The 16,424-nt window shown below is 40.8% G+C and overlaps 1 protein-coding gene and 1 non-coding gene across 2 annotated transcripts; one reads left to right on the top strand and one right to left on the bottom strand.

The window, feature by feature from the left end:
- The first annotated feature begins 387 nt into the window (after positions 1-387).
- Positions 388-459, top strand: trnap-agg (transfer RNA proline (anticodon AGG)). Its single transcript has one exon. It is a non-coding gene; the product is annotated as a tRNA-Pro (tRNA).
- A 955-nt stretch (positions 460-1,414) lies between these two features.
- klf3 (Kruppel like factor 3 (basic)) lies at positions 1,415-16,252 on the bottom strand. Its single transcript, XM_026303043.2, has 6 exons — positions 15,938-16,252; positions 8,222-8,282; positions 7,217-7,757; positions 6,283-6,430; positions 3,721-3,887; positions 1,415-3,616 (listed from the first exon to the last, which is right to left on the bottom strand). The coding sequence occupies exons 2-6, from the start codon at positions 8,261-8,263 to the stop codon at positions 3,435-3,437; spliced, it is 1,080 nt and encodes a 359-aa protein (XP_026158828.1). The 5' UTR covers positions 8,264-8,282; positions 15,938-16,252; the 3' UTR covers positions 1,415-3,434.
- Between the last annotated feature and the right edge of the window lie 172 nt (positions 16,253-16,424).

The raw sequence follows: 16,424 nt of genomic DNA on the forward strand, positions 1-16,424 counted from the left end.
CTTTGATATACTTCTTAAGGAGGAGTCGCTGAACACTTTTAATGTATGATTTTTTTCTACCACTACGTAATTTAGGCAATAAATTGTGGATAAATTACCTATCATAGGGCTAAAACGATAAATTCAGTTGCGTCACACCATATTAAAAACTGCTTCTCTTAGAGGCTAGGCGAGGACGCAACAGAGAAAGACTGAATCATCTCGCTTCCCTAGATACCCATGTTTGTAAAGGATATACATCTCATGTGGTTGACCGTCGTTGTATATAGAATTAAAGACTTTGATGTCGATTCCTGCTTTATATAAACAAACCACGAACAACAGCAGATATAGCTATATATGATATATTATATCATATATACGAAAAATTCTTTCACCAGTCATGGCGGCTCGTTGGTCTAGGGGTATGATTCTCGCTTAGGGTGCGAGAGGTCCCGGGTTCAAATCCCGGACGAGCCCAGTTTTTCATTTTATAATTGGGTGGAATTTAATTTATCTATCATATTATATTATATTATTTTATATTAAGCTCTTTACAAGTCTTATAATTATATTGTCATGGTCTACATGACAATTAAAAAATAGATTTGTAGGGAATTAACATCCTTAAACTACTCATTAAATGTTTTGATATAAATGCACATACAGAATTTAAGACAAAACACTCTGTTCTGCAAATATTATCAATAAGTTTATTAAGTGGTATGAATATTCTATTTCAAAATAAATGCAAAATTGCAAATACACCTGTACAGTTATATGTTCACAGTTTAACACGTTCCCTTTGAACTGCCAATGTTCAGATTAAAAAGAGATAGGGTTTATTATAGAAACAATATTATAGAAATGCATTATATTCATTACTGTGAGAGTATCAAAATCATGCCTAATAAAAACCTTTAAACCTTTATTTGCTGCCCTTTCAGTCTAAAAATCAGTTTTAATATTATTTATAAGTTGTTATAAATTTCGCCATACATTAACTAATATATATATATATATATATATATATATATATATATATATATATATATATATTCATAACAACTTCTTTTTGCAGAGATACAAAAAACATATATGAGCAAAAAGAACAGAAAGTATCCAGGAGCAAAACTGAGTCTCTACATTCGACGTGTGCTTATATATATGTACTGTGGATAAAAGAAAGGGTCACACCCTTAGTTTTATGGTTTTACCTAATTAGAAAATAACAAAGCAAGACCCCTGTTAAATGTTTCTAATAAAACTGACCAGCAGAGCAAAACTAATGGGGTTTTTAAAATATCTTGGTTTGGGAATTTTATACATATATAGGTATACATATATATATATAAAGTGCACAATGGAGACGTACAAAGACAGTATACACAAAACTACTCTTTTCTCCAGAACATGTAAAAAAAAAAATGCCTGATCAACATGATGGTGGTATAGTTTAATTGTTTGCTGTATTTGAATCACATGGTTATACTGCTGCAATGCACTGGTGACCTGTCCAGGATGTACCCCTGCCTTTCATCCAAAGAGAGCTGGGATAGACTCCAGCAGATCCCCCTAAATATGAATATGTGGGCATAGATAATGAATGGATGGATGGTTACACTGAACTGTTGAGCCCTATGGAAGGAAACTGCATTTTCTTTTAAAACAAACATCCTGTAAGGCAGGCTGGAATAAAACTCATCTGCTCCTGAAAAACAAAAAATGATGAGCAAATTTCCCTGCTTTGCACTATTCTTCCCATATAAAAGTGTCATACAATAAAAAAAGGATACCACGGTGTTGCATCACAAACCAAACAATAGTTCATATCATAGATATAAAAACTTGATATAATACATTGATAAGACATAAAACATTTCATTGCTTCTACCCTTAACCAGTCGAGTGGTGTCTTTTCCTCACTAAAACAATAATGCCCCGTGCAGCAACTTTCACATTTCTGAATGAAAATAGAAAAAACACTTCACTCTGACAATGAATGAGATCCATAGTCCCCCATTTTTCCAACCCAAATACCAAAAGCACACAAGACGGAGCCTGAACTGCTATTATTAAGTGCATGACCTTTGCTGTGTGTGCTGTTGAACACGTGCATGTTTATGTACAAGCTAGCATTAGCTACCTGTTTTTTAAGGTCACTTCATGATATAAGCTGATAGAGGCAGATGAGGTGTGTGGTGTGGTGTGTGATTGTCCATGAACGAGGAGATAGCATTAGCGTTATGATACAGGTAGCTGCGCTGATGAAATAAAAGCTAAAATATGTATGACACAATGCACAGTAGGCGTGATATGATACATTCTGGAAAATTTCACATTATATTGGCCTGGCTAGTGTAAGTGTCAGTGTATTTGTCTTTCCATGTCTGTGTGGATACATTTAAATTTGATACCATCGCTGTATCCCACAATTACAGAGGACTGCCGAGGGTTTAGGGGTTAGGGTTTTAAGGGTTAAGATTAGGTTTAAGTTAGGGTAAAGGGCTGGGGAATGCATCATGTCCTTACAACTATAGAAAGACAAATGTATGTGTTGTTTTTCTACACTAGTGAAGACCCAAAATGGAAGTCCACTGACATTGTGGAGACTTGACACCTAAAACTTGACTTGAAATCATTGAATTCTAAGTTGATGATCTGGGTTAGAGTAAGACACCTAGTGGTTGTGATTAAGGTTAGGGTAAATCTCAAGGAAATTAATTTAAGTCCATGTAAAGTTCCCACAGGTGATGTTAACAATGATGTGTTTATCTGTGTTTATCTGGACAACTTTGTTTAAGGTTAGGGTAAAGCTTAGGGTTAGGGATAGGGTAAGGGAAATGAATCAATGTTGTCTCCACAAGGAAGTGTGTGTGTGTGTGTGTGTGTGTGTATGTGTGTGTGTGTGTGTGTGTGTGTGTGTGTGTGTGTGTGTGTGTGTGTGTGTGTGTGCCTAAATGCCTAAAAGCTGTTGCAAAAAGAAGCTTAAGCATATCCTGTGGCTTTAACAGAGGATTTTGTTGATTAAGTTTAGTTCTGTGGCCACAAGAGGGAGCTGCTCTCAGGCCAGCTGAGATGCAGCAGCCTCTCTTTAAAAAAAGACCTTCCATAGCTGATCATAGGTCTGGTACAACACCCATATTTTCATTCTAACATTAAAAACGAGCTGATAAATCCACAGTGAGGAACTTGGGGGTGGATGCTGTAATGGTTAGATGAGTAGCACCCTAATACCAGCTCATATTCAGGCTATAGAGGTGAAAGGGTCTGAATTTGCACCCTGAGGAACATTTCCCCACTCCCTCTCCAAGTCCAATGTTTAAGGCCAGCTCTTTGAAAAAAACAAAAAAAAACAAACAAAAAAAAAAAACATAAAACCTCTCAAGTCAAAGTGGTATAGTCTGATGTGGAAACCAGCACCATGTTACTTCCAAGTTGCCCAAAGTGCTGTTTCACACTAGGAGGTGGCGCTTCTTGTGCAAAGCCAGGTGGTCTGAGCGGGAGAAGCTGCGTTCGCAGTCAGGACACTGGAACGGTTTGACTCCTGTGTGCTTGCGGAAGTGTCTTGTCAGCTCATCTGAACGGGCAAACTTCCATGTGCAGCCTTCCCACATGCACTTATAGGGTTTCTCACCTGTGCATGTACAGAAAAAAAGAATAACTGATGTTTGTAAAGAAAATACAATGTTTGTGCAAATTGGAAAATTGGAAAGTTCATGGGTGTATTAAGACTCTTACCGGTGTGTGTCCTACGATGCGCTTTGAGATGAGAGCTCTTGGTGTAGACTTTGTTGCAGCCGGTGAAGTCACAGCGGTGAATTCGCCGCTTTTTCAATGAATCTGGTGAATCAGCAGGGAGAGGATGCTTTGCACCTGAATGAACTATTACTGATGGGTTGTTGCCCCTGTAAAAGACACACAGAGTTAAGAAAAAGACGTTAAGGTTAAGGGTTAAGTATTTTTAAAGAGTGCAGTTGCACTCTTGCAAACTGTCTTCACTGATTTGACCAGGAGGGGGCACTGCTGCCTACTTTTTGATGAAGAACTCTAAATACAAGTTTTAATTTGGCTGCAGCTTTTCTCCAAACCATTAACAACTTCTACTCGTCATGAAGTTGAAAAACACCTCTCGTCTTTTCCAGTCCACCACGCCTTTGCTTTCTTCTGTCACCTCTCTTATTCTTGTTCTTTCTAATTCTCTGTTTCGCTACGCTACCATGGAATTTGATGCTAATCTTTGTGTGTAATACTGACAGCTGACAATAAGAACAATAAGACAAAAAAAAAAAAAAGTGAAATCATATATGCAACTTTGCAACACTCTTTCCAGTCACGTACCCGAGTTCAACGAGCCCATGCAGATTAGATTTCTGCGATCACTTTGTGTGTCCAAAAAAAAAAAAAAAAAAAAGTTGGAATGAAGTGAATAGAGCTGAAAAGTGACACACTCGAGAGTTTTAAAATCAAAAAAAGAAAACGGGGAGTTGTCTTTCTGCACTTATTAAAAAGCCTGTGTTTGGATGTGCATGTGCCTGTGTGTGCGTACATGTAAGTGGCAGTTGAGAGCAGGTGTCAAGTGTTGAAATATGAATCCCTCGCAGATCAGTTCTGCGTAAAGGAATGTGCAGAAAATCCCCCCGTGAAATACACACACATTTATCTTCATTCCTTGTGGGGACTTTACATTGACCTACACTAATTTCCTGAAGACTTGTACTCATCTTAACAATAACCACTACTTGCCTAACCTTATACAGGAAGAGAATGTCTAAACCTAAATCTAACCCTTAAACCAAGTCATCAGGTTAAGAAAAGCTAAGACTCCACAATGTGGGTGTGTAAACAGGTTTTTGTTCCCCACAATCTGAACACACACACATAACCCATCATTATTATACAAATTGAGTATATTTACATTGTTCATGTGTGTGATTTGAGACGAAGGGCGATGACAGATAAAGACACACCCATTAAAATTGTCAGGGTGACAACAGCAGCCTGTGATGGCAACCAACAACTACTGTTGTAAGATGTGGTCACATGCATGACTATTACAGGCTGACCAACAATGATGTTTTTGAGGAAGAGCCTTTGCAGAATATGACATTAATGGGGTACAAAACAGACAAAAAAGACCAGGAAAGAACCGATAGGCATCAGAGGAGAGGGGGGCGGAAGAAGAGGGCAACAAGGAATGGGAGATGCAGGACAATGAGCGCTAAAAAATACAGGAAGCGCCAACAGAGGAAGGAGGGGAAAGAAAGGTGAGATGGAAAGAGGAGGAAGAAGAATGGAGGGGGCGGTGGGAACAAGATCGCTGATATGAACTTGTGTGGCTGCCTAGATGGCAATAAGGAGATTCGGTTCAATTCAGTTCAGTTCAAGATGTGGTTAAGAGCTGTAATGAGAGGTGTGGCTGATGGATGGGATTGAAAGTAAGAGAATAAAAGATGCCACAGAGGAATGAAGGAATCTGACACACACCACCAGTCAGGTTGGGAAGTGTGTTGTTCGCAAGAAGCATCAGCACGTAGAGAGCCTGTTTAAAAACTATGCGTATGTAGAGTTTTCCCACCAGAATTAAAACAATAAAAACAAAGCAGCGATAATGATTGTGATTGATAATGACACACTACAAAGGCCCCTGGTCTGATTTATCATGGAGATATTTGATTATATTGTCAAACATATATACGTATATATAAAAAAAAAACATATACAAACATATATAACATCACTAGGCCACCATAAATTATACTTTTTGAGCATTGACCTAATTGTGTCTGTATCAATGGTCAGATAGTTCATTTATCCTTTGATAAGAATTTTTTCCATCTCATTATGATAAAATGAAACACTGGTAAACACGAGAGGCTTGTCTTATCCCATTTAACTAATATATAACTAGATAATTTTAACGACTATCACCAGTAAAGAGCAAACCATTAACAAATCAAGCTTCTTCAGATTTACTGTTGCATGAAAAGTTCAACTTTGCCCAGCTGTAGCTTTAGAGATTCAAAGTTGAAAGACATACAATTCCCCAGTGACAATGACAGTAAACCTGAGAGCCACATAAGCTTTGTCAGGTCTGATTTGACTAATGTATTTGCTTGATGACAGTTTTTGGTTTCTTTCTTGTCAAAAGTAAAGGACAAAACAAATATGTATCTGGTCAAAAATAAGTCCCCGGTTGTCACTTCCATTTAAAGTTAAAGGGGAAGCGCCTCAGCAGACAGTGCAACTTGAGAAATGTTTGGTGCTTCTTTAAAAATCTGAGTGTCTTGGCGAGTTACTCACTCGTAATCATGTGGTATCCGGATTACCGATGATTTAATCTCATGGCTGCTGTGGGGGTCATGAATGACCTCGGGGCGAGGCTCTGTTTTAATTGGCTTGTGTAGGTTGTGGCCGTCGCCTCGCAGCTCCACAGGCTTCGTAGAGTGAACTGAGTAGATATAAATACAATACAATATGTAAGGTGGTGAGCGTGTTAGGGATATATTAACATACTGTTAATATCTCATTCAATAAAGTAAATCTGCAAGGCCACAGGTCAGAAAGATGGTAAAGTTAGCCTGTCTACCGCTTTGGGCCAGACTAAAATGACAAGGATTGATTGGATTGTCATGAGGTTTTGTACAGATTTTCATGTTCCCAAACTGATGAATCCTTATAAATATGGTGCAAACCCATTTTTTCATCTAGCTGCTAGCATGACTTAGACTAGTACATAAGTAAATACTTTTTTCTCCCCATTACTCTTCTTTTTATTAGTTATTTCTATGTTCATTTTGCTTTGGATGAGGATCATAAACAAATGCTTATATGAAACACATCTGATTGTTACAGTATGGCTGCATGGGGTCATTCTGGGAATGTCAGTAACCTCCAGCTAACCACAAAAACAGAACAAAAAAAAAAAAGACTTCCCTAAAAACAAGAATTGAACAGATCGGTTATTCTAAGGACAGGGGAAATGAAAAACACATCACTGTGAGTGAAAAATGTATATGTACAAGATTTCATTTGGGGAAAATGTGTACCAACACTTTCCTTATATTCTGATGTACTTCTTGATATACGACTCTAAATATTTCCTGTTAATGTAGCTCTTTTGGCATTGTTCCCATTTCATTACATCGTTTTGCTTTTGTTGTAACTTAATCATTATTGCTGAATTCATGTTTTATGGCTAATAATTTGTGACTTGAAAACTCAAGTGAGGTCTCACCTGTCTTGTGCTCCCTGCTTCGAAGATGGTCATCATCAGTGCTGACGGGTGGGCTCACCATTATCGGCTGATGCAGGTGGAGAGGTGAGGGGTACAGGACAGGCAGAGGCACCATAACTGGGGACACCATGACCCCTGACCCCTGGATGACCCCAGAGCCTGAGCTGATGAAAGGAGCCACTATGGTGGGGTAAGGAAGTGAAGGAGTGGGTGGCGGGAGAGCGTGGGAAGGTGAGGAACGCAGCTGGGAGTGGGGCGGGGAGCACCGTGGGGAGGCACGGCTCGCCGAGCTGTAAGGGGAAGGCGGAGAGCTGCGTAAGGAGGCCGGGGAGGAGGCTGAGGAGCAAGGAGGGGAGGAGGAAGAGGAGGAGGAGGAAGAACGCTTGCTGAGTGACAGGTCCACTGGCTCCAACTGTGAGTGCATGGGGTTGCTGGGGTTGTGGGTCTGGGTGAAGGCCTGAATGGGTGGGTACAGGGGAGCAGGATGGGGGAAGATCCCTCCGTAAGGCTCTGGGGTTTTAACTAACGAAGAGTAGAATGACTGTAAAAGAGAGAGAGAGGATACAGAAGAAGGAAGCAGCAAAGGGGAGACAAAAGAGCAGTGAGTTAAAAATTTCCGCTCTGCAATGAATAACAGGGAAAACATGTTTCTGCCGCACAAACAGCTACAGCCAGCCAAAAAACCTAAACCCATATCTGTTTGGGAGGGGATAACTGTTATGTCTCAAAATACAGTGTGTTTGTGTGTGTGTTCATTAGCCTGCTGCCTGGCAGCGTGTGTACCCATTGTATGCAAATGTCCACTGTCCAGCAGCCTGTTTGTCCAGGAAGAGTCGGAATGTGGGAACCAGTCTGTCTAGACACGTAGCAGGAGCGTATGTAGGTGTGTGCGCGCATGTGTGTAGGTCTGAGTTACAGTATGGCATCAAAGACATGTTCAGGCATGATGGAAGCAGGTAAAGACACACACAAGCACCCAAAGCAACATTTACACATGTGCCTTACCGTCTCCATGTCTGTCTTCAGAGGGTAATCATACATCAGCATGGCTGCACAGGCCAGGCTCCTACAAAATCAACACACACACACACACACATACATTAGTCCACACAGTTAATAAATGACATGGCTAACCTTATATTTTAAATTGATTTCCTGCTTAGTGTGGTTGCTAACAAAAAGAAGTACTCTGATCCTATTCATGTAAAAGTACCAATGCAAGAATGTAGAAATACTCTCAGTACTCTTTTGGCAGAAAAATCATACATTCATATAACTTTTACCTTTTTGTGAAACAAGGCAATTTAATGGGGCTTTTATCAATTCAAAACACCTGAAACGTGACATGTTCTCAATTAGACACTGCTTTTTTTGTACAAAGTCACAATCCAAAAGGTTTGGAAACTACTGGTTTAATCTTTAATAATGTGTTGTATTTTGTAATCTTACATGTTTTTTTTTTGTTTGTGTTTGTTTTTTAAAGCTGAACAGAAGTGTCAGGTACTGTATAATGAAAATGCTCAAGAAATGTACAAGAACCTGAAAATTACATTCCACCTCTGGCCATACCATGTTCATTGTCTTATTTTCACTGGAAAGACATCAGTAATTTAGAAAATTACCTTAGTAGCTAAAGAAAACAAAAAGAACAGCAAAATTGCAAGAGATGTCATGTATGCGCACACACACCTTGGGAAGTGCTGAAAAGCAAATTACCTAAAGTGGAGGGAAAGCCTTGACAATGGTGTGTAGTTGAGCACAAGGGACTGAAAACTGTGTTTCTCTGTGTGTGTGTGAGCACATTTGACCTCATTTCCAGTAAATCACACAAGACAGTGATCATGAACATATATTTTTCTGTCAGATTTTACACGTCTCGTCCTCCTCTCTACTTTTACCATCTCCACAAAAAGATCTTCTTTCTCACACTGCCAATCCTGCATATGGACAGATCTGAACAAGTCTACCTGATACTTTGTTGGGCCCTGCAAACAAACCACTTAACGACATGGGTGTCGTCTGAAAATACATGACGCTCAGACAATACCACAGACAAGTTTTTACAGTGGGTCATTTTACAGCCTGTTCCAGGTGTGATGTGGCTAGAAACTGCCCAGTGCCAAAGACAGTGACACCTCAAACAGACAGGTAAACACACACACACACAAACACACACACACACACACACACACACACATATACACACAACATGCACCACCTACTAAGGCCTAGCAAGTGTGTGGATTATAAGTGTGTGGATTAAAAGCGTGTGAAGTTTCAGAGGCGGTTCCAGTTACCTTGGCTTTGAATAGCCAGGTGCAGCTGTGAAGTGTTTGTGCCTATGAGTGTGATTGTGTATGTGTGTGTGTGTGTGTGTGTGTGTGCGTGCATGCGTACGTGCATGTGCCCAGTGGAGCATTAAGGCAAAATTAACTGTCAAAGAATGTACCCTAAGGGAGTTTTTGTGTGTGTGTGTGTGTGTGACCTGATTAAAGTCCACAGTCTGGAGACAAGTTAGCCTTTAATTATTAACAAATGGGCAACAACACAGGGCGTCACACCCTGGAACACACACAGGCGTAATGCACACACGCAAGCACACACTCACACGCACACACACACACACACAGGCCAGATGGGGAACAGACCAATTGCAGAGCAGGATGCTCGCTTGCTGGGTCAGGAAGGGTGTGAACATGACGACTGAAGCCTCACCCTTCGATCGGCTCCAAAGAAACAAAGAGACGGCAGTCAGGTGGGGATATAGTCATGCATTGCAGTTTTGTGTGTTTGATGGTGTGTGTTTTCTTATCCGGGTTTGTATTGTATTGTATTGTGGTTCAACTAGAGGTCAAGCAGTTGTTCTATCGTGGTTGTTATACAAACACAGAGGTGTCAATAAGAGAAGGTATAAAGTACCAACAGAAAGATCACGAAACTGCAATCCCACAAAAGAAGCAACTTCTCAGATTGTACACATACACTGTAAGTGGAATGTACAGGTATTTTACCTACATAAAAAAGACATTCGAAACCTCCACGAAACTGTTTGGACTTTTAAAAACCAGTGCCCAGTGTGGAAATCCCCAATCCGTGTGTCTATCCTGTGTTCATATTTTTTTTAAAAATTCCCCTCACTTTCTGAAACAATAAACCAGGGAGGTAGTTGGGCTTCTGCAATGTGTGCATAAGGATACAAAATGTCATAGACTGAAAACACTAGAAACCAGATCCTGCCAAGATATATATATATATATATATATATATATATATATATATATATCAATTTTTTATATATGTATATATATAAATATTGAGTTTACAAACATAGGTTTCCAAAATCTTCCACTTAAAACAGCAGATGCTTTTACAGTTTATCTTGATAAATGAATTAAAAGATTAATTACCAAAACTATTGGTTATTAGTGTTCTGTCATTCAGATGATAGTGTAGTCCGTCATTTAGTGATATCAACCTGTTCCACCTGTGAGGACGAAAAGTACAAGTGACTCAGGCTCCCTCCCTTTTTAAACTATGAAATAAAACACATGCGAATTATCTTGTCACTGCAGGGTTTGCGGAGCCAGAACGACGACTTTGAAGTATAGCACTGAAAAATAACACAAGGTACTGAAAACAAAACCAGAACTGAAAAATGAAACACTGGCACTGAAAAAAGTATTAGGCTAGTTTTGCTGATGTAGTTTTTTTCAATGCCAAAGTTGTTTTCTTCAGTGACAACCTTTTGATTTTCAGTCAGTGTCATTTTTTTTTTAAACGCCAAAGAAAATCAGAAGATTGTGACCGAAAAAAAGCTTCGGCATTAAAAAAAAGATTTTTTTTTTAAAATTTAAGATTTTCTTCAGTACTGAAGAACTACTTTTTCAACTATCCATCCATCCATCTTCTATACCCGCTTTTTCCTTGTTCAGGGTCACGGGGATCTGCTGGAGCCTATACTTTTTCAACTATGATTTAGATTTCTGTGCCAAGTATCGGTTTTCAGTGCCAAAGTTTAAAGTCATTCTTTTGCCCCCATATAGGATTGGACTCAGGGAGATTTACAGTTACATGTGCACTTGTGAGGGAACATAGCATTCCTCTCAGAGTTCACCTGTTTCCTCTCACTGGCCTGCTTACACAAAGGCTAGGTTGATTTATGTAATCTGAGACTTGTTACTTATAGTTCAGTGGGCTAGATCTGCAGGTTAGTGGTTTAGGTAAAGCGAGGGTAGCTTGGGTGATGGTGTCGACTTGGGTCACATAGTATCATGGAGGTGGATGCCAGTTGGTTAGGGTTTACCACATAGTTACCAGCCAACATGTACCAGCAGGATGGTGAGTGGGGGGGGGGGACCGTCCTTGTCAAAAAAAAGACAAACTTTCCCTCTGGGTGTATCATAAAAGAATAAACACAATGAGTTGCACAAAGTTTAGACAATCACAGGAAACAAATTTAATTTAGCTGCAGAGCATCTCCCTCGTTATACATCCACAAACCTCAGGAGATAAAAGATCAAAATCTGGAGCTTGAGCTTGTGAATTTATGTCTGAATTTAAAACCAGAAGAATTAGTCACTAGATTTGTCTTTCTGGAGAAAATTAATCAGTGACTCTTTTGATAGCTAACTATTTATTTTTCAAGCTAAAAAAAACCAAAAAAAACAAACATTGCTTCTCAGTTGCATGGATTTGCTGCTGAGTGTGAAGTAAGTTCTTCAGTAACTAGAAATACTAGTTACTTACACAAACAATACTGTGTTTGTAAATTCAAACAGTTCATTTAAAGACATTACCTTGAGATTTAAAAGACTTTAAATGGCATTGTTCATCAAATGTGGCACTGATTTCGTTTTACAGTAGCTCAACAAGCTCCTGTGAGAGAGAAATCAAACAGATGTTGCACTTCTGCCTCATCAGAGCATTTAAAAATGAATAGGTGAACAAATCTAAGGGGTATATACTGTGACGTGAATAAACCATTGTGCACGGCATCCACTGGGTAAATAAGTAGGATTACTGGATTACTGAGGAGTATTTTCTGCCTGTGCGTATTACGTCTAGGTGTGTGTTTGTGCGTGTCAAGTGTGGTCTGCAAATATTGTCCTTCTCGGTCAGTGGAGCTACTGTGTACTCAACCCCAACCCACTCAGCAAACACTTCCTACACGCTTTCCTCTCTCTCTTTCCCCAGCCTTAGATATCAGATCTTCTTCTCCACTACTTCTTCACTCACTGCTCAGCAAATCACTCACATCTTTACTACTGTATTTATCGGAACAACACACCACCCCGCACTCTTCTTCTCTGCTTCTCTATGAATGATATAAAACAACATGACTGAAGGGGAAAATATTGTGGCTTGGAGTCCCTGGTTAGCGACTCAACCACACACACACACACACACACACACACACACACACACACACACACACACACACACACACACACACACACACACACACACACACACACACACACACATGTGCGCTCACACACACATGCGTACTTATATGCAATCACAGCCACACACCGAGTTTCTGCTAGCTCAACAAAATACACACATTAAATCACTAAAGGACTAAATTATTACAGACACGCACACATGCTTAAATGTACACAGACACGAACAGGGATGCGCACACACACTCAAACACACACAGTAATGGCAACAGGCTGGAGATGATGAGATCACCAGAGAGACCAGAAACCTCCAGACAACAGCTTTGTCCAAGAACACGCCGCAACAGACACACACATTTGCTTCCAGCCTTCAGTTCCCTGCTCTCGACTTTTTTACTTCTCTTTGTTCAGGACTTCTTCTACCTTGTCAGTCCCGCCTTCTGTTGGTCCTCTGGTGTTTTTCACCATGACTGTCATTACAAACCGCCTTACATGGTTTGCAGTGTAGAACTTCATGTACTGTACATACTAGAGCTTGACTCACACCTTCTTACCTAGTCACACACCCTAGAGAATACACTAATTAGTGTTAATTTAAGATCCCGGTAACATGATTCATCAAGATGGAAAGATAATATTCCATCATTTAAATGCGTTTTTCTCCATTGTGGTTTCACATTGCTCAACACTACTTCTGTTGCCCCTGACCCATTTAAAATTACTCCTCAATTCAAGCTCTCACCCCCAAGTGTACCTCCCTGCTCCCTTATTTCAACCCCTTACCTCACTTCCTACCCTTGCCTTCCCTAATAACTCCTCACATGCTGACTCCTCTCACTTTACAGCCCCTGCTTCCTATTCCCTCATCTGAGCCGTCAAACCCACTCATCACGATCTTTTACACACACATAAACATAAACACACATATACAGGGCACGCAGCCCCTACCTGCTGCTCTCCAGCAGACTGTGGGGCTGCAGGCCTGCAGGTCTCTAGGGAAGTCAGAGGGGGCCATCAGCAGGGGAGAGGAAACAGGATCATATCCAAACACACTGATACACACATTTAAAGACACACTGGAGTTGACATAAAGCTCAAACACTAACAAAGATGCACACGCACACACGCACACCTGAAGCTGAACAGAGTGCTAGAGATCAGTTTTGAGGCTTTCCAGACAATTGAGGACAGAAAGGAGAGAGGCTGCCAGAGAGAAAGAGAGAGAAGCGGAAGCCCTCAGAGTTTAGTCTGACTGTTATTATTTCCACACTGCGTGATGGGTCGGGGGCTGCAAAGAAGAGAAGGAGGAGGAGAGTGAAGCCAAATGGGGGGTGCTGCTGCAGGGGGCCTGTGGTTTCCTGTCTGACCCCCCCCCCCCCACAGTATGCACCTCCCTACCCAAAGAATGAGAAGAGAGAGGAGGGAATGGAAGGAGAGAAAGGGCAAAGAAAACAGCCACTGTGACCAAACTATGTCAAAATGGAAGTGGAAAGAACAAGGCAGAGGCAGAAACAGGGAAGAAAACGAAATGGGTTTCAACCAAAATATGACAAAACTTCAATGAACCTCAAACATGGGGAGGGGGGAGGCGGTAAGATAGAGCTACACAGTGGCTCAATCCAGTGGTTTAAAAGCAGCAACAGCCACACTGCACAACAGCGAGTGTGTGCTTTTACATGAGTGTATGTGTGTGTGTGTGTGTGTGTGTGTGCGCGCTAGCATGCATGTGAAGTTGTATAACGAGTTGCCGCTTTTTAAGTTTATGGCTGTCTGTGGGCCACAGTGTCCTTATTGCCTTAACTTCTAATGGACAATCACCAACTATTCAGCATCCATGAGTTTAATGTTTAGCTCTAATGTTCCCTAGGACATGCCCTTTGAGCAGTGTGTGTCTGTGTGTGTGTACACACTCTTGTGCATTTTGTTCCATCAGATAACATCAGCATGTTGATTTAGGAAAAGAGGCATAGGGGTGGGTGCGGTGTTTGGGGCCTGTGGGTGTGTACTGTCCCAGAGTGAGACAAATAAATAAGAAATAAATAAAGCAGCTTATCTGTTTCTTCTTTCTTTTAACTTTTCTACAGTGGGAAAAGTGTATAAAGTAAGACAAAGAGGCAAAGAGGAGAGAGAGAGAGAGAGAGAGAGGTCGCCCTCATTCCACCCATCCAACCCCCCACATCCACATCCCTCTCTCCTCCCTTCTTTCTCCCTCACTCCAGGCTCTAAACAGGATAAGGGCTTCATATGCCAAGTGGAATGTGTGACGCAAGCCTCAGCCTTGAAACAAAGCACAGGAAACAGGGAGAGACAGAGACTGAGAAACACACACACACACACACACACACACACACACACACATACACACACAGGAAGAAAGAAGAAGAGATGTGTATTGTAAAGGATGCAGTGAAGCGAGAGGACAGACAGGAGACGCTCAGGTGTGACTGAGTGTTTGAATCTCTCACTCTCACACAATTAGCTCCGACACCAAGAAGCGACAGTGTCATCTCACACACTCTCACGCCACCATTTAATTCTCCATTCAGCATCACACTCAGCCTTTACTGGTGGCCTGTCACTTTGGGTGTCCAGCTGAAACAAACTACACCACACCAGTTCTCACAGCGAGTCACTTCTGCTGATTAATCAAACTGAAATGTCAAACACTTTGCTGCTTCTCAAATGTGACATTTATTTCATGTGCAGTTTCTTACAACACCTTGGAAAATATGAAACACTTAAAGTGTCAACTTGGCCTCTCAGAATTTATAATGTGCATTTTTCACGTTTTTTTCCTGACATTTCATGGAATAAACATTTACATTTTGACCATCTTAACCCACATAAAAGTCACACAGTGACATTAAAGAAGAACCAACTTATGCGGACAGATTAGTTTTTTTCTAACCTGTATTTTAACACTTTTTTATTTGCTCTTACACATTAAAATGTCATTTAAAGAGTAAAACTACCATGGTATCATGGTGTTGTTAACTGTTAAGATCATTGGTCATCAGGTCAATAAATTAAAACAAAAGATGCTGATTTATACAAGAAATATGCAAAAATGTTAATTCCTGAACACATTTAACGCACAAAAATAAAAGCACTGTCACAAAAAAAAAAAGACCTTTGAGTGATTTACTAATGAATGAGACACATTTTACAGGAGGATTTATAGACTTGCGTTTCCTATAATAAAGTCTGCTTTAATACATCGTCTAACTTTTGAAAGGCCACGCGGCAACAAACGATAGGAAATAAGAAGAGGATCCCGGGGTCAGCTCCGACACACTGTCCCCGCAGATCTCAGACTTACTTCTCAGGTGGGAGTACTCGGGCTGTTCCTGGAGGAGAGACGATAGTTTCACAGCTGCCTTTCTGAGCGGCAAAAGCTTCCTCTCAGTGAGAACCTCAGCTCGGCAACTCCGCAGAAAAAGTGACGCAGGCGACGATCAACCCTCCGCGGTGTCACTGACATCAGGCTCCGAAAATTAAAAAAGAAAAAAAAAAGAAAAGAAAAGACGCTCCAGTGATCGGTGGCCCCACTAAACTTCCCTAAGTTACGAAACTGTCTCTTTCTCTCTCCCTGCGTGTGTGTGTGTCTGTGTGTATGTCTGTGTCCGCTTTTGTCGTTTAGAAACTTGCTGCTTGTCACATGATCCGTTGTGTTCTCTCCATGGGGTCGGGGCCGCTGGGCGGGACCGGGGCGGGGTGGTCCGGTTCGTGTATGCGTGTGTGTGTGTGTGTGTGTGTGTGTGTGTGTGTGTGTGCATAAGTGTGGGTGTGGATGTGTTGCAATTTTC

Source organism: Mastacembelus armatus, chromosome 1 (assembly GCF_900324485.2).
Source record: "Mastacembelus armatus chromosome 1, fMasArm1.2, whole genome shotgun sequence".
Lineage (NCBI taxonomy): Eukaryota > Metazoa > Chordata > Actinopteri > Synbranchiformes > Mastacembelidae > Mastacembelus > Mastacembelus armatus.

Bases quoted from the DNA above. Each gene is read 5' to 3' on its own strand.
- klf3 (XM_026303043.2), bottom strand. From the start codon at position 8,263: ATGCTGATGTATGATTACCCTCTGAAGACAGACATGGAGACG. The intron at 7,758-8,221 runs GTAAGGCACATG...TCTCTTTTACAG, and splicing joins TGAAGACAGACATGGAGACG to TCATTCTACTCTTCGTTAGT. The intron at 3,888-6,282 runs GTGAGTAACTCG...TGTCTTTTACAG, and splicing joins CGGATACCACATGATTACGA to GGGCAACAACCCATCAGTAA.